At 33.3% G+C, this 18,580-nt stretch overlaps 1 protein-coding gene across 2 annotated transcripts; it reads right to left on the bottom strand.

Annotated features, from left to right (window-relative positions):
• Window positions 1-7,661: 7,661 nt before the first annotated feature.
• On the bottom strand, window positions 7,662-18,415 carry SA1 (stromal antigen). Of its 2 annotated transcripts, none has more exons than XM_077436280.1 (23): window positions 18,225-18,415; window positions 17,467-17,699; window positions 17,281-17,393; window positions 17,012-17,205; window positions 16,070-16,240; window positions 15,791-15,995; window positions 15,493-15,718; window positions 15,126-15,249; window positions 14,873-15,051; window positions 14,721-14,802; window positions 14,515-14,652; window positions 14,186-14,437; window positions 13,957-14,112; window positions 13,266-13,478; window positions 13,023-13,184; window positions 12,753-12,941; window positions 12,513-12,681; window positions 8,875-9,005; window positions 8,612-8,785; window positions 8,263-8,495; window positions 8,023-8,183; window positions 7,893-7,950; window positions 7,662-7,818 (listed from the first exon to the last, which is right to left on the bottom strand). In XM_077436280.1, exons 2-23 carry the CDS (start codon window positions 17,652-17,654, stop codon window positions 7,812-7,814), a joined length of 3,525 nt encoding a protein of 1,174 aa, XP_077292406.1. In that variant the 5' UTR covers window positions 17,655-17,699; window positions 18,225-18,415; the 3' UTR covers window positions 7,662-7,811. The 2 variants fall into 2 exon arrangements, with proteins under 2 accessions (XP_077292406.1, XP_077292414.1); XM_077436288.1 differs by having other exon boundaries at window positions 7,663-7,818; window positions 8,875-8,996; window positions 18,225-18,413.
• Window positions 18,416-18,580: the final 165 nt, after the last annotated feature.

Below are 18,580 nucleotides of genomic sequence, written 5' to 3'. Positions count from 1 at the left end.
ATTAGTACGGAGAATTCGAAATGTCTTTTTTACCAATGAATATATGTATGTTCAAAGTATGTTTGTCCCGTTGTCATTTTATTAATTTTGTCGCGGACGTTGTGTCGTTCGCCGTTTTGTCCGGGGACGTTTCGTCGTGGAACCATGTATAATATGTGCATACGTAATTTTATAACTATTTCTTGAGCGTAGCTGGAAACTTAAAAAAAATACAGTTAGCTTTAAGAAAACTTAAAGCTAACATTGTTAGCTTTGAGTTTTCTTTAAGGCCTGACCGCACTAGGCAAAACTGTGCGGTCAAATATAGTTTATATGAAATTGTATGAGATAGAATGCACTACGACCGGTGCGACACTGCGCGTCAGAGTTGCCTTTTGTACCAACTCTGACGTGCCGCGCAGTTTCACTGCAGTGCAGTTCCGCCTAGTGCGGTCAGGCCTTAAGGGCTACCAAAATTGGAACCCGGGATCTCTCATTTGCTAGCAATATATGTATGTATGTTTGTACATATGTACGTTAACTACACTTCAGACTGTACAATGGTTATACGGTTGGCTAATGATTTTTACATTTTTTTTCTGGAAACTATCTCGCTAGAAAAACGACAAGTGAAAATTCTCATCTTTTTTCTTTTTACAAGCTCATTTATCTTATTTACGACGGTTATTTAACTTGATTGAATTGAAAAAATGGGTGTGTCGACTTTTTATACGGTTATTAGTTTGATAAAAACCCAATACGTTGGCTTAAATGTGTATTTATACTTTCATACATACATATGTATGTCGTTTTTGCGTATATTCGTTCTCAATTCAGATTAAAACTTGTTTTGAATACGTCACGAGGGTGTGCGTTTACGTCACGAAGAGAAGGCACGATCTGTATATGTATGTATGTAAATGCGGTCGCGGTGCGTCAATCACAGAAATTTTAATATCTAATAATAGATTGACCTTTGACACGACTTCAAAGCCTTCCTTAATGCATCTTTCGGATTCGAAATAATACTATATGTAAATATCAATTTATATGATTTTTCAAATAACACCAATGCAAATGTGGAAAAAATACTTTATACTATAAATAAATTTAGATATGAATGAAATTTAGCCATGAATAACATTATAAATAAATAATATATGTACGCATAAATAATAAACTACTAAGTTTTATTTTCATTTAGTAATACATAATATCATAGAACATGAACACTTTACAGATCGCTCCAAAGCGACGAGTGCACTTATACAGATACAATACACTCTATATGCACATATGTGCATAAGCAGTTTATACAATGCGAATTTATACAAACATCCACAGTGACATATATGGAGAAATTTTTGCAGCGTTTTATAATCAAATTGGCTGAATAACTTGAGATTATCAAGAGAGATGCCAATTTTACAGGAACTGTTTCAATTAAAATCAGAAAAATTTCAAACTCGCGATCGAACTTCGTTTGTGACTACAAGTCGAACGAAGCGATCGACTTGTAGTCACAAACCAAGGTCTGGTCAACAGCGGGACTCATAACTAGTCACCGGACCCAGAAGGTGCCGGGTATTGTTCAAAGGTTGTAAATGCATTGTTAAAGGTTTGCCGAACCTTCTTTACAAAGGATTTACAACAATGGATAGCACTGTGACTATCCTACCTCTACTCATAACCAGAGATAGGCGCGAAAGTGCGCTGAAACGGTATCCTATTGTTAATTTCTATTGTTAACCTTTTTTTTGCTCTCTAGAGAACATGAAAGGTTAACAATAGAAATTGACAAAAGAAACCAATTTATTTCGAGTTGGGGCATCCTAGGGCCGCTCACTGCTCATAACTAGAGAGCGGCGTGGAAGTGCGCCAGCACAGAAAAAAATGGGATCCTTTTGTCAATTTCTAGAGAGCAAATAAAAAGGTTAACAATAGAACAATAGGTTGAGTCCCGCTGTTGGCCAGACCTTGGTTTTAACTTGGCGTAACTTGGCGCATTCGTCCGCCGAAGACTGCTCATAACACTTCCATTAAGCGAATGAATATACAAAGTAAACTGGTGAATGGAGATGGGTAATCGTTGCTGTCAGGGCTCGAAATGGACGGGAGCACATGGGAGCGCCGCTCCCTTTCGTGAAAACCAGAAACGTAGTGAAAATCTAGTGAAAAATTCAAAATTTTAATAATTATTGCCGAAAATAATTCGCCAATATTGATTGACTATGTTAGAAGTTCATAATTTATGACTTGTGAATCACAATTTATTGTTGACTGCAGTCAACTGTTGACTGAGATAAATGCTTTACATTTCAATTTCGGCAAAGACATAGACAAAAACCATTTATACTAAATATTAGTTTATTTTTAACAAGCACTGATGTTATTAACGGATTCCAATAAAATAAATAAAATAGCGGATTCTAAATTCTATTCAATTCGATGGTTTTATGATTCCATGTAATTGTTTCGGCTTTGAGCAAAAAGTTTCAGTTTTGAGGCCGTCAATCGGCATTTCAATGAACTTGCAACAAGCCTGTCACCGAATTCGATTATTTTCTTAATAATTGTCAGCTTTCTTATTTTAACTGAATTATTAAGGAACCGAAAATTTAAAAATTATTTAGCTTACATGTTCCTCTGATGAGAACATTTGAATTTAGCGAACGTATCGTCACTAAAGAGCGGACCCAGAGCGCGCCGTTCATTGTTCACATGTTGTAAATGCATTGTTAAAGCTTTGCTGAACCTTTTTTACAACGCATTTACAATAATTTAACAATAGAAAAATAACGCTCTCTGGGTCCGCGCTTTAATCATCACACACAAAGTGTCAATCTATTATGAAAACATACATATAATATAATATATGTACAAATGTATAATTTATAATATAATATACATATGTATATATGAAGACTTTTGAATACACTCTTCTTCGAACAGTGGCCCATTGAATTCATATTCTACACCAGGTTTTCTCAAACCTCCAAATTTTTTTTCATGCACACGTTTTTTTTATTTGAATATATTGAATAATAGGGATAATATTTTATTTCTGATATTCTAATGTTAAAAATGTTTATTTATATTTTACATATTATATAAGTTTTGTAATGTTTTTAAAGTACAAGTCATCTTATCAACCCCCCCTTCCCCTTCCCCATTAAATAAAGATTTTTAAGTTTCACTTACGATTACAATTCAGGAAAAAGTTTGCCTCTTATCCGATCGTTTTCATACTTTGCCATATTGCTCATTTTGATCAACAATATAAGTAAATGGATCCTCCGCCATTACGATAGAGATAAAATATCTTTAAGAAGCTTTTCAAATCTGCCCGGCGAGATACTCGGTAACGTTTACCGTTGACGTTTGTTTATTAGTTTTAAACATAGATGGCGGTAGAAAAAAAATATTGGTGTTTTTATTCAAAATAATAATTTTATATACAAATTATAGAAGAGGTATGTTTTTTGTGTAATATCGTATTTATGCTTATGAAATTCTTAGTGAAATAAAAATAGATAGGGGCGCAAATGTTTCCTTTTTGTCTAGGCTGACTAGGGTAGTATAAATCTCTAGTTCCACCTCTGATATGTATGTATATATTGTATTATAAATACAATAAAAAAATGTAATGCATGTTTTGAAAATTGTCGAGCGTTCCCATACGTGGAAATTTCCATGTTGAGCCCTGGTTGCTATAAGAAAACGATTAACCGAGAGGCAAGAGCTATCTATGTACAATATCTATGTATATTCAAATATGAGTTTGCAAATTTCTTTAAATATCATAAATCAAAATATATAAAGATGTATATTATATTAATAACGATTTTAAGATAAAATGCAGGACTGCGGAGTCGGATTAAAATTTACCGACTGCGACTTTATTTTATGATTCAACTCTGACTCCGACTTGGACGATTTTAGTAAGATCGACTTTTCTTGCCAACGTATAAAATTTTTAGTGATAAAAATAATAGCGATTTTCAAAATATAAGAAATAAAGGAATTTAAAAAAAATAAACAAAAATTGACATGTAACCAAATTTATTGAATTATTCGCAATGAAATAGGTATAAATAAAAAGTAGTTACATTCATAGTGTACATATGTGTATGAATTTCATACACAAATAAATTAATGCGAAAAATGAGTAAATAAATAGTATAAAGGTCTGTTCATACCTAGTCAGCACGTACCGACTTCAGCAGGTATCCGGCCGTACGAAAAGTATTCTTTCGTACATTTTGTATGGGTATATTCATACCAACCGTCACGTTTACGCCACGGCAGGCTTATAGCAGTACCCGACATTTCCTGTTCATACCTTACAGCAACATCCGTCAACGTATCGTATCCGTTTTTTTGGCCATCGTGGAAATATACACGCGAATTACGTGCCATGAGTCTGCCGCTTTGTTGTTTTGGACCAATTATCGATAGTGACAGTTGACAGCTGTTCAATCTTTCGACATGGTTTTGGCGCAAATATTTAAAAAAAAAATAATTTTTTACGGAAATATTTAAAAAAAATTTGTCCATCATCCACAAGCTCCTTATACAGTTTCCAAAACTCTCCTTCGGTTTTTCTATTTTTTAACATGGGATGCACATCAAAACGCCTCCGTGCTTTTTTATTGCTTGAGCTTATTCTTTCAACAACAGTGCGATTATACATAATTTTGCGTTCGATAAACGTCGAAACATTTTTTCTGACTTGTATTCTGACGCGTAGCTACGAATGCACGTGTATGCATTCATAATGCAAGTACTCGACAATACGACGTAAGCAATATTGTGCCGTATCGTCATGGCCTCTAATGTATAAGTAAGCCGATTTTGCCTTGCACTCGGCCAAATTGCTGTAAACGTGACGTGACCGCGACGTGTAGGTAGATATGAATAGAAATGTAATAAAATGACATATTTGAAACGGAGTCGTGCAGTGCTGAAGCCGTACAGTGCTGTTAAGTATGAACAGACCTTAAGACGGAGGAGACAGTTGGTTTTGGCCACAAAACATCAAAATACATCGCATCCATTGCATCGATTTTATTTATAATATAATTTAAAATCGTGGTTTTTATAAAGAATTTTTTAAATTTAAATTTATTAGTGTATTTAATTCAATAAAATTGGAGAATCTAGTTGACACATACCGTAACACTATTAATTAAAGAAAATTATAAAAAAAGGAGTCGGAGTCGGTTGTTTTTCTACGAATCGGCTTGAAATGCTTCGACTCCGACTCCACAGCCATTTTAAAATTACCAATATCTAATTTTATAAAGCTGTATTTTACTTTTTATTTTAATCTTGTTTTGTCAGTATTTAAATATAAAAGGTCAGTATTTATATTAAATGGTCAGTACATATTAATGTTAATTGGTAAGTATTATTTTGACGAATGGCCAGTATTACTTTTTGATTGGAATCGAAACAAGATTGGGACGATTCCATCCAACAGGAATTTCTATTTGTTATGGCGAATGTACGTCAGATTTTTATACTGACATTTAATAATATAATACTGACCGAAAACTAATTTATATACCTACCGAAAATTGATTAAAATACTAGCCATTTAATTTGTTGCCATTTTATAACACGTTTAAATATTTTTAATGTTTGGATAATAATATGGATTGTTCGAAAGTCAAATAGTGTCTTGAGACTCATTTTCGAGCAGCAAAAGGTGTTATTAAAATTTACTTACGACAATTTTATTCTTCATCAATCCATTTTTAATACATTGCTGACATCGACAACTATTACTAGGCTTCCATTTTATATAAATTACATGTTTATTGTGAATAAAACCATAAAAAATTTTTAGAATTTATATTTATTTATGAGCATCATAATAATAATGCATTGTAATTAGCGATACTTACAAAATCACATAGGATAATTGTGGGGGCAATGGGATTGATTATGAACGTGGCGAGAACCAGGGAATACAGATTTGGATTTGAACCGATCTGAAGCTCTGGTGCAAGGTGGGGCATTGAAGCAAGCTGCTTTGCAAATTGAATCGTAAGAACAATCAATCTGACTGCCAGAGTTATTGCTGTCGAATCTGTTCTTCTGGCCGGGAGTGAAAGATCTGTACGTGACTTTGGAGTCGTATTCCGTTTTACAGCAGTCTCCAGTTCCGATTTCAGAACTGGATAAACAGCACGATTGAACTATTGGTGTGTTGCGAACCTTCTCGTTAGCGATTACATAGTCCTGTCGGCAGGTTGGGTGTGTTTCGAGATTGTTTACATTGTTAGTGGAGTATGAGCGAGAGGTTTCACCGCTGCCAATCTTCAAACATATGTAACGGGCAGGACAGGTAATGTCAGAATTTAATATGTTTGCCATATTTGCGTTTTTTGTGAAATTCCGATTCCGAAAAGTATTCGTTACGAAAATTTGAAACGAAAAGAAAATGGTTGCACCCGAGTGGCTAAATTTTCTTTAATAAAACAAAAGAATAATTATTGATAATGCTTTCTATTTCTTTTATTAATTTTCAAATTAAACGAAAATTTTAATTCATATATATATATATGTACATGATTAATAATTATTTATTAACATGTTATTTTTGTTGTAAAATTTAGGTGCTACCTGGCTTCGCTCAGTTCCACTTTTGACGATCTCTTTCGCTTTTAACACGGATATAATAAAAGTAATTTGAAATGGTTTTAACAGTGAGAATACCGTTGAACCATGAAAAGAATCTTCATTTGTTTTTTAACTTAACTTAATCCAGCCAATCGGAAACGAATTACAGACGCCATATCGGTTTTTATGTAAGATATTGTTGGTGTTAAATTTTTTTCAACTATTTTAAGAAACTAGTGTTGTACCCGCTGATTTTGGAAAGAAATTGATAGACGAAATAAAATAAAGTTATATGTTATATACATATACATATAAATATAATGTAAGGAAATTTTTAGGGGCGCGCGCACGTATTAATAATTAAAGGTTGAGTGCGCGCATTACACGCTCATCGTGTAATGCCCGTTCGAAATGATGAATGAACGTGTGTGTGCAAGTGACTTCGTGTATATGTGTACGCTCCCACGCAGCGCATCTGACGCTGATATCACCCGTAACTCGGTGTTCAATATCAGGAGTTGGTTGTTGGTTGACGCGAACCACAAACATACATAAACACATCGCGTCCGTTTTTATATATATATATATATATTATATTTTCCAAGTTTTATTCAACATGAAATATTAGCAACCAAAGTAATGATCAATGAATGATTATATTACTTTCAGTTCAGTGACTATTTCACACACGTTACTAAAATCTAGGTCACGGAATATCTGGCACTCAAAAATTCCACCCGTTGAGAGTTAGCCACGCAAACTATCACATCGGCGAGAATTCATGTGTCAAGATATTCCGTATTCGCGATGTTCGTGGCAACGATTGTCATTAAGTCCTAATTTTCAAAGGCGCTCAAAAAGAACTTACGCAATAGAATTCCACAAAAAAAGGTTAGGACCCGCGGATAACATACAAATACCCCTTGACGTTTTTTTGTGGAATTCTATTGCGTTAGTTTTCCTTGAGCATCTATGAAAGTTTAGATGTCTCGAGAATGCAAATATCTCGAATGCATTTTTCCAGTCACCCGTGCATACACATTGAAAAATTTTAAGATATTGAAAAAGACAAATTTAATATACACATTTATGTATTTAGTAACGGAATTAGAAACATGTTCTTATAATTTCAATAAATAAAACATAGGGAAAGAAAAAATAGATTTAATTATTTTCATGTGAACACCCAACTGATGGGAGCGTATTTAGTATCTGAAAGTTAAAGAAAATAAATTAATATATGTATGTTATAATATTTAATAAAGATATTGTATTTAATTATATACCCTTGATTATCTTGATCAGAATCAGCATTTTCATCGACATCTTCGTCTTCATGTTGACCTAGAAAATTATGTTGTATTAGATGAAATATAATTTTATGTAATTGCAATTTTAAAATATGGCAAAAATTACCATGATCTTTCCGTTTTCTAGTATAGACTCGTTTGGTAGTTTGGGGTGCACTTTCACTTTCACCATGAACAAGAGAATTTCTGTAGAGCAGTAGAGGATGCCAATCTTCACCCCGCGACGACGGAATACCAACAGCAATTCTTTGATCCAAAAATCTAAGGCTGGAAACAAAATGATAAATATACAAAATATCTTTTTCAAATCTGGAAAATTGTAAAGTAGCATATTATGCACACTTACACCACTCGTTTGTCCTGTTTAAGCAGTTTGTTGGTAAATTCTGCTAATATTTCCAAAAACAATAAATTAGGTGGAGGAGAACTCGGATCGTTCCGTGGTGTTGCATTTCCATCTTCAGGATTACCCCACTCTTGAACGGCGAAGGTTATACCAGCTCTGTGTAAATTGGTAATCGCTTCTCTATTCTTAAGTGCATCCAAACCAAATGACAATGCAAACCTCTTGGCTAATTCCTAAAACAGTTTAACATATACGTAAATAAATGTATATAATGTGAAACGACTTCCCAAGAATTGTTCAATATACATACATACATTCATTTATGTGATAACGAATCTATTATAAATACCTTTACATCGATAAATTCTTGCATACTTCTTACAACTTTTCCATTGCAGGAATGTAGTAAATCACCGAATGAATTCTGAAGACTTAGCACCATAGTTAGGGAACAGTTCATTTTACTGATTTCACGAGCTTTGCTCAAGGTTGACTTTATTATATCGCCATAGTCATTGTAACACTGAAAACAAGATGAACAGTAGTATAGTAAGTCTATACATTCAAGTATATGTCATAAAAACATTTTCCTATCATTGTTTAGAAACTTACTTTAACATAGTGTTTGAAAATATCAGCTGCTCGTTTTATGGGCATTACATTATACACAATTAATTTACAGTAAGCAGCTAAGAAGTTTCGCCGCTTATGAAGTTCCTCAATTCTTCTTTCATCTTGACCATCTAAAAGAAGAGATAAAAACTTTGTGATAACAGAATCATTGCAAATAATAATTTTACTACAAGAAATGTTAATTTCAAAAAGCAATTTTTCAACTATAGATTATTACATTAATATGTGCAAACCAATATTTCAACATTAAAAGAAAAAATAAATTAATATGCAAAAAATTTGATTAAAAAGTTATACATGCAATACATACATATATATATATATATATATATATATATATATATATATATATATATATATATATATATATATATAAATAAAGAATTATAAAATAATATTCATGGGAATGCATTTATGTAATAATATTAAAATTAAATATAATAAATATAAATAGTTAAAAACAAATTATATTGTATTGTTACATTGATCTAATAATAAATGCGCAATATTTAATAGGTATACTAACAAGTAGGGCTAAACACTGCGTAGGGAAAATAAAAAGCAAATAATGAAATTGTTATAAAAAGACTGCTAGCAGAATTCATAACACAATACGAAAGAATGCAAATAAGTGTTATTCCAGCATAGAAGTCAAAATATTTAAATAAGCAACATACACATAAAAGGCTAAGGAAAAAAAAGTTAAGCTATCTTAAATGAAAACAAATCATATAATACTGACTAGGGCCAATTTTTCCTTAGTAATGATACGATACTTCGACAATATTAAAATACCATATGACAAAAAATTAAAATACAATGATTTCACACGTATAAAATCCCTTAAAAATATGCATTATCGAGAATGGTAATAGATTTCAAAAAACAAAAAGCACAATATGGTTAAGAAAAAATTGCCCATTAGTCCATTACTAAGGGAAAATAAGCATTCTTAATTCAGCAATGTGAGATGAAATCATAATTATTGTTCTTACCCACATTGGAGGAATGATTAAGCGGTCACGATTATAATATATCGGCGTGACATGTAAAACAAAAAACACAAAATGAGCTAAGTGTTTTTGTCCATCTGTTACCCATATGGCAAGCCTAGGCAATAATTCCGAATAATGCATATTTTTTATTTTTTTCAGAACAAAAATTACGAGCTACACTTTAACAAGTTACATGCGTGGCGTGATGGAAACTTTACGCACACTTAAAAATATGTAACATTTATGCAAGTCCGTAAATAATACGACAAACTAATTCTACGTCATTGCTCATTAAGAATAGCTTCATAACGAAATTACAATTTTTATACCAAAACACATGAAAACAACTGGATAATCAATTTTGTATCACGTCGTCGTATTAACAATAAAACAGTTTTCGAATCGTTTCTATACAAAATTAAAATTACAAAATTAATTTAAAATTACTTCCCAAAAAATGTATATAAATTTTGGTGCTAAAATTAAAATACACATTACGTTCATAAATACTCCACCTGGCAAAGTGCAAATTTAACAAAAATATATAAAAATGCAAAATACGAAAGACAGACAAAAAGTATAGATCAAAATTTGATGAATATGTACTATGGTCCTTAAAGTTCATAACACCATTACGAAATATACATTATAAAAAGTTTATATACAGACATGTATGTATGTTTTTATATAATATGTACATATACATACATATGTATGTATGAAAGTACAAAATATGATAATTCATTTAAATCTCCATCAGAGTAGTAAACATTAGAAAAGGTTGTAAATTAATATACAGTGCCTGACAGAATTAAGTGGACACTATTTATGTGAACACAAGCTTTAGTTTTCAAAAATTAAAAGGGTGTTATTTTATGATCCTAATTTAGACATTTCGTTTCTTACACTTTATAGCTGTTTCATTGACATTGCCGCATTCGTCACAATTCAAAAATTGGGTCGTGCGTTTATGCAGAACGAATGTGTTTGGGACCAAGTATCATATTTCAGTTCTTATTGATTTATGATACTGATTTCTTCAATTTTTTTGTGTTTCATCATTCTATCCTTTGAATTGGTAGGAGACAGTTGTTTTTTTAATCGTGTCCCCCTGTAGTGTCGTAAAAATAAAAAAATCTGAAATTCCTGTTTAAGTTCGAAAATTTGTGGTAGAAGACCATAAAATTGGTGAGTTTTCGTGATATCGCGAGTAAATATCGTATTTCAAAGTGCTGCCGAAAAGATTTGGAATAAATTCAAAAACCATGACACTGTTGAGAATTTACCTGGAAGAGGAAGAAAAAAATGAACCATTCGACGGGATGATCATCTGATTTTTAAGAAATTAAAGCAAGAACCGACGAAAACTTGTCGGGGAAATTAAAGAAAACCTGTCATTGAATATCTTGAAGACAGTGTCGCGTAGATTAAAAGAAGCTAACTTAAAAAAATGTAGAATGCGGCGCAAACCTTTAACCAGCAACGTGAACCAAGCGAAGAGATTAAAATTCGCCAAATAATATATTGCAATGCCTTTATCGTTTTGGAAACGAATTATGTGGAGTGACGAACTTAAATTTGAGCTGTTCTGCACGAAAAGTAAAAGAAAAGAATGGAAAAAAATCCGTGAAGCCCTCAAAGACAAGTGTGTTGAGAAAACGGTGAAATATGGTGGTGGCTCAATCATGATATGGGGCTGTTTTTCCTGGAAGGGCGTCAGGAGTCCAGCCAAAATAGAAGGAATAGTGGACTCGGATAGGTACACTGATATAATCAAAGAAAATTTGGAAGAATCAGTCGAAAAAAATGGGTCTGTGGAGTACTTTCAACAGGACAACGACCTAAAACACAAATCGAAGAAAACAATAAAATTTTTCGAAGAAGATACTATTGAATTACTTGAGTGGCCTCCCCAATCACCAGATATTAATCCCATAGAAAATTAGTGGTCGATAATGAACCAAAAAAATTTAAAAATCGGTCACAATGATAAAAGTATGTTTTTTGATGAATTGTCCACTATTTGAAAAAATTTAGATGCCGACACACCAAAAATTAGTTGAAAGCACACCCAATAGTCTGCAGGCTGTAATTAATTCTAAAGGATCTCATACAAGTTTTAAAAAAAATATATATCTCAATTTCTCTCTGTCCACTTAATTTTGTCTGTACTGCTCATTTTTCTATATTTTGCTCTTTTTTTTTTAATAAACGGTATTGTTTTTTCAAAATATTTTTGTTTAATTTTATAAACCTAAGTATCATGAATATTACTGATTTATTTTTCTTATGTAAAATGTATCATAACAAAAATATTCTGTGTTAAAGTATTTTTTCTGAAGTGTCCACTTAATTTTGTCGGGCACTGTATATATATATATATATATATATATATATATATATATATATATATATATATATATATATATATATATATATATATATATATATATATATATATACAGTGCTGTGGCACTGTGACTATATATATATATATAGTCACCTCCAGAGTATGACACATAAAAAAATTAAAATTGAACTAAGCATGATCCGATAGATCACACGCAGCCAACAAAGGTGAGAAAAAAAACAAAACATCAAAGATTCCAACATTAAACGTACCATAATTCTGCTGTACAAAAACGTAGCTTTGGACAAACTGATTCAGCATGTCGCAAGTGTGCACGTCTGGTTCGTACACTAATTCCTGCATTTTAGCCTCTTCCTTGTGGTGCACGGAGTAAAGTTGCTCGGAGAAATAAATCAATAGATCACATATCGACAAGTATGCCTGAAAAGCGTAAATTGACATTAACAGCAAACTTAAAACAGTATTGAAATTGAGAATGACTTTCAACATACCGCTTCTCTCAAAGAGATTTCATAACCGCTTCCAATTATACTTTTGCATTGATCTATATAGGCGTGCAATCTATCCTTTAAAATTTCAATGTCATTGGAAATACTCATACCAGTGAGTAATTTGTTCTCTAAATCGACGAGGCTCCATGTTATTGAAAAGAAACAACACTTTATACAATACACCAAAGCCTATAGAAATAAACAACTAATTAATAAATACTGCATAGGTTTTCAATTCACACAATAAAACGTATAAAATAATACACAAACCTGTGTGGGAAATACGGACCCAGCTTTTAGACATTTGGGAAGATCTTCGAAAATCAAATCCCAAATGTTGGTGTTGTTCAGATTGTGGCACATGTACATGATCGAAACTTTCTTCAGCGAATTTGTAACGTTGAATGTTTCGTCGGCATCCGGTTCTTCATGCTGACGAAAAATATGAATTAATTTCCATCAAAATATAATAATACGAATGAATTTTAACTTCAGCGTGTCTGAAATACCAACCCCTTCCACGAGAGTTCTCCAATCGTCGATGGCTTCTTTGTAACGATTGACGCACATGTCGGTTATGGTAGATCTTGCCGTATCGCATTTTGTGTGAATAGCAGTACCTTTCGTACACAGAATTTCCAAAGTTTTTCCACATGTTTCCAAAACTTCACTCTCTGTGTGAACCCCGACGATATCTTTCAACTTGGTCAACAGGGCACCCAAATTCTATAAAATAAATAAAAATAATTCAAAACCACTTACTTTGTTATAACATTCATTATATGCTATATATGGGTCTACCTCACGGGCCGGAATGTGAAATTACCGAAAACGCAAATATCGGAAGGCAAAGATCGGAAATCGAAAGATCAAAAAAAAAGGGTGCATGGTAAACGGTACATACTCACTTAATTTGCGCGAGCAGGATACAACAGGAACCGGCTTTTCCTCCCGTATTAATGTGCGCGCGCAGAATACGGGAGGAAAAGCCTGTTCCTCTTGTTACTGTTGTATCCTGCTCGCGCAAATTAAGTGAGTATGTACCGTTTACCATGCACCCTTTTTTTTTGATCTTTCGACTTAAGATATTTCGATTTTCGATATTTGCCTTCCGATATTTGCGTTTTCGGTAATTTCACATTCCGGCCCGTCACGGAGACCGGCTATATATGTATGTATATATATCGATATTCAGAAAACTTACATTTTCTTGTCGGGCTGTAGTATATACTTCGAGATCGAAATATTGTGGTATGGATATTAGATTTGACAACTTCTCGTGATCTGCATGATATTTTTCAAGCAAGGGCGGCAGCGTTGTAATGAAATGTGTGGTTAAACGTTGTCTATCTTCGGAAACCTGAATTATTCCAACTCTTTATCAAAATTCTTACACAAATGTAAACAAATTATTTAAAAAAAAAATAACATACTTTAGATTGTTCTTTCTGTGTGTGGTGTGCTTTGTTACGTTGAAGACTCCGACCGACGGGTGGTTCACCGGTGGCTGCTTGTCGAGCACAACATACCATGAGCTCGATGAGTGACGATTCTTGTTTATTGTCCAACGGTTCTTCTCCCACTCCAGCCTCTTCGAGTAACAAATCAGTCATGCATTCCCAGTCTTTCATCATTGGATTCGATTCGATGAGCGAATCCACCAAATACGCACCGTGCTCGTGAAGCTGCAAAATTACAACTCAGTTTATTAGCAAAAATTTAAATAAAATCCATTTATTAAAAAAAAAAAAGAAAAAGACACCTCAGATTCAATGAAGAACTGAACTAAATCTCGGATGAGTGGTGTGTTTGGGAGACGACGCTTTCCTCGTCGTGTTCGAACATTCGGAGCGTCTTCTTCTAATTTAAAGAGTCGCACGTTGAGAAATTCGCCAGCAGCCTGAAACAATATTCATATTAAATTTCGATACATAAATTAATACGGCAAAATGCTCAAATGGAGTATACTTGTGCGACAGCTCGGTGCGATGAATAGACTAATTCATAGACATGTTCACAGTCTTTATCGGTTAATATATCATGGTGAATTCTAAAAGTAAAATTTAATTATAACATTTGCATATAAAACAATTCAATGATTGATTAACAACAATCCTCACTTAAGTATACTGATGACTAATTTAACCGCTTGTACTGCAACATCGTACTCTTTATCTAGAGTCATCGAAACGATGCGATCTTTAAATTTACTTGTAAACAATTCAAGTTTTCCCTTAAGCTCTTCGCAACTATAGAGTGGCTGTAATGCTTGGAGGCACTTCAATCTCACCTCTCCAACCTATTAAACATCATTATATTGATTGATAATATTAAAAATAATAAGATTCAAAGGTTTTTCAAATTTTACACAACCTTATCGTGAAGCGTCCATCCAATGTATTTAAGATATAAATCGTCTAGAAAATTTGACGGAAATTTTTCCATCCATATGCCAATTTCAGCCATAGTAATTGCTCTAATATCCGGTAAAGTATCCCTAAAATACAAAATAATAATAAAATACGGATAAAATTTACATTGCGACAAATTAGAAAATGATCATAAAAACGGTTCAGTGGTTCAGTGATGGTTACAAAGCGTTCGCCCTAAAGTCACTAAAATCTCTATAACGGAACATCTGGCAGCCGAAAAGTCCATCATATTGGCGATTTTCATGGCAAAAATTGTCTTTTGGGCGATCGCAATGTGACTAATAATTCAATTACCCATAAAAACATACCTATATCTATGAACGAATACAGATTTAAACATGTATGAGAGCATGTTTTTAATTTCGTCCATATTTTCTTCAAGTTCTTGCCGTTTCACCAAAAGAACTTCCAAACGATCTGAAGCTCGTTTGTCTCTACCTTTCAATCTCTCCGCTTCGTACTGACGTAGGCAGTTATCACAATTGATGCTGCCAAGAAGTGCTACATCCACCAACGCAGTCATCAATTTCATCACTGAAAATACAGTTTATATTGAGCATAGTAAAAATTTCTCTCAACTCTATATTGTATTTCGATTAAATATACCTGCTAATGTTGCAGTGTGTCGGAATGCTCGCACTTGCGAATCCGAAAGACCAGTCAGTAACGATATTATATTGTCCATAAGAAATTGGTCATAGATTATGGAGTACTGGCATTGTTTCACTAACGTTTGGATAAAATCGCAAAAATTGGTACGAAATTTTTTCCAAGCTTGACCATTCATAATGAGTGGATATTCACCACTTTCCTAAAATCACAAATACAAATAACAAAAAACACCAGGGACCAAATATAACAAATGTAACGTAAAAGAGTACAAACTTCATCAAACTCTTCTGTCATTTTTCGAATAATCATAACATGCTCCATTTGAGCCATTTCTGGGGTTATTTTGCCTTTGCATCCAGAGGCATTTATGAAAAATTGCATGAGTTGCATTAATGCAGCTTCTTTGTTAGATTTGTAACTTTCAATCCAGTCATCAATGATTGTCTGAAAAATTAAATTAAATGGGTGCGATTTAACTGTACACTGAGAAAAATACTTTGTATCTTAAAAAAAAATGTTTGTGCATTAAAAATTTGCATTATTTTCGGTGCATTAAACAATCTCGTACTGTGCATCGAATAAAATATTTTGGCATTATAAAGTGACCATTAAAAAATATGAAACAATCATTCGAAATAGATTTTAGCATTAGAATAGATACAAAAAGTGGCAACGTTGCAGTCTTCTGCTATTGAAAACTGTCAGAAGTGTTTACGTATGAATATGAACAATGTCAGGTCATAGATTTGAAGCCAAGTTCATAGGTCGCAAGCCGAAGAGTAAAAAAGAAGGAATCCAGTAGAGAGAAGTCATCTGTCTGTCATTTTAATACACATTTCATCCACTTTTTAAGTAGCAAATATTTTTTTCAATGATCAAAGCAATGTTTCTAATGCAATCTGTATCCGTTATTTAGAAATGCACACAAATTTGTCAGCACATTTTAACTAATACAGATAATATTCAGTTCTGAGTATTAACACCCAGCATTACAAATTTAATCTGTTCGATTATGGAAATTTTCGATTCGGTTAGAAGAAAATTTTTTTCGAGGTGTGAATTATGAAAATATGTTATCATTTGGTTAATACATTTATATGCATAAGTATAATTCCATAATTCAGGTAAAATAACTAAGTTAGAAGCTATTTATTTGTGTCTAATTATAACTATGTTGAATTGTAGTTTGTATATTTTTTTAATGTAAAAACTAACATTTAATGAGATTTTGCTGTTCCTGAGAATAAAATAAAGGCTCGTTTCATCTTCACCGGTCGTAGCAGCTGTATGCTGTTGGACAATACTATTAACATTGGGTGGTCTTCCTGGACGACGTTTACGAACTACCGGAGTTTGTGGAGGAACTGAAGCCGGCGGAGGCATTCGACTGGACGCATTATTGTAGGTTCCTGCAACCGGATTCGAATTAAATCAACAAATAATTTCATGTCATATTTAAAACCCATATAAGATTATCAGCAAACCTCGACCCCGACTGCGTGTGATTCTTTTACTCGGTTGTGGAGTGGGTGGCGGAGACGACCCCTCAGCAGAATCGGCGTCTCTATCTCTCACACCGTCATCCATATTATACTCGCTGAAAAAAAGTAGATATATAACTTGAAGAAACTCCACGTCAACATATAAAATTTATATCGAAATAATCTTACATGGAGCTGCCTGATTCGTTTGGGTTGTAATATGAGTAGCTCTTTCTGGGTGAGTCGCTAATGTCAGGGTCTTGAATGTGATCGTCTGACGAGTTCATTACATCAGATGCTGCCATCGGCGTCATTGGGTTCTCGTACTCCGGAGGCGGATCATCCATCCGGATACGTTTACCACCCCGTCTGTGCATTTTGAGACGTTTTCTAATCAATGGAAATCAATCAAACAATCATCTCTGAAATAAAAAAAAATTCAAGTGAGTCAAGAAGTTCATTATTCAATTTCAAGTATATACATATGTATGTTCATATATATGAGTCAGAACTAACAGAACATACTAAAATAATCTTTATATTTTGAGAATGTGTTATCATATACCAGGTATGTCAGCTATACATGTGATAACCACAAATCCTATATTTGAAACAATTTCCGATTCATCGTTTAATTTCTCCTATACCCCATTTCATTTGTATGTATGTATGTTTGTGCAAAACTGTTCTATATTACTTATATCGCTATCACCTAGGGGAGTCCTAGGAGTCTCTTCACCAACAATTTCAATGAGACGTCTTCTTACCCGACTAAGGCACGCATGCGTTATGAGACTCGAATGAAAAATATAGACTACGCCCCTGTATTGATCCGTATGTAGCACAAATATACGGTATGGATGTATGGATGTCAGGTGAAGACGACACGTTCGAGATGGGTAGTGTGTAGTGTCACTCGCAATATGATGAAAATGGTTAGGGAATACCTTCGAGTTGAAGAGTCTAAACCAGACGGATTAGAAACAGTGATACTGTTTACTTTGTGCCTTGTGATGGAAGCCCGTAAAAAGAGCCTCCGACAACGAAATAAGTAAAAAGAGCGCGGCCCGCCCAATGGCGCAAACGACAACAGACGCGACGCGAAGCTCCGTCTACGAATTGATTCAACACCGTTTATTTCGGCCATACCCATAACATTTTTTTTATTCACGGTCTTTTCTAATTTGTGTCTAGATTATTAAATGCCCTTGGGTGAAATACTAAAAGCTGCCATTTTTAAAAACGTCATTTATAATATTATTATAGATTTTTTTAATTACATTTTTACATCGTAAACTTATTC

Source organism: Arctopsyche grandis, chromosome 1, assembly GCF_051622035.1.
Source record: "Arctopsyche grandis isolate Sample6627 chromosome 1, ASM5162203v2, whole genome shotgun sequence".
NCBI lineage: Eukaryota > Metazoa > Arthropoda > Insecta > Trichoptera > Hydropsychidae > Arctopsyche > Arctopsyche grandis.
Note: the sequence above shows the minus strand (reverse complement) of the source record. Positions and strands in the feature narration are given on the sequence as shown.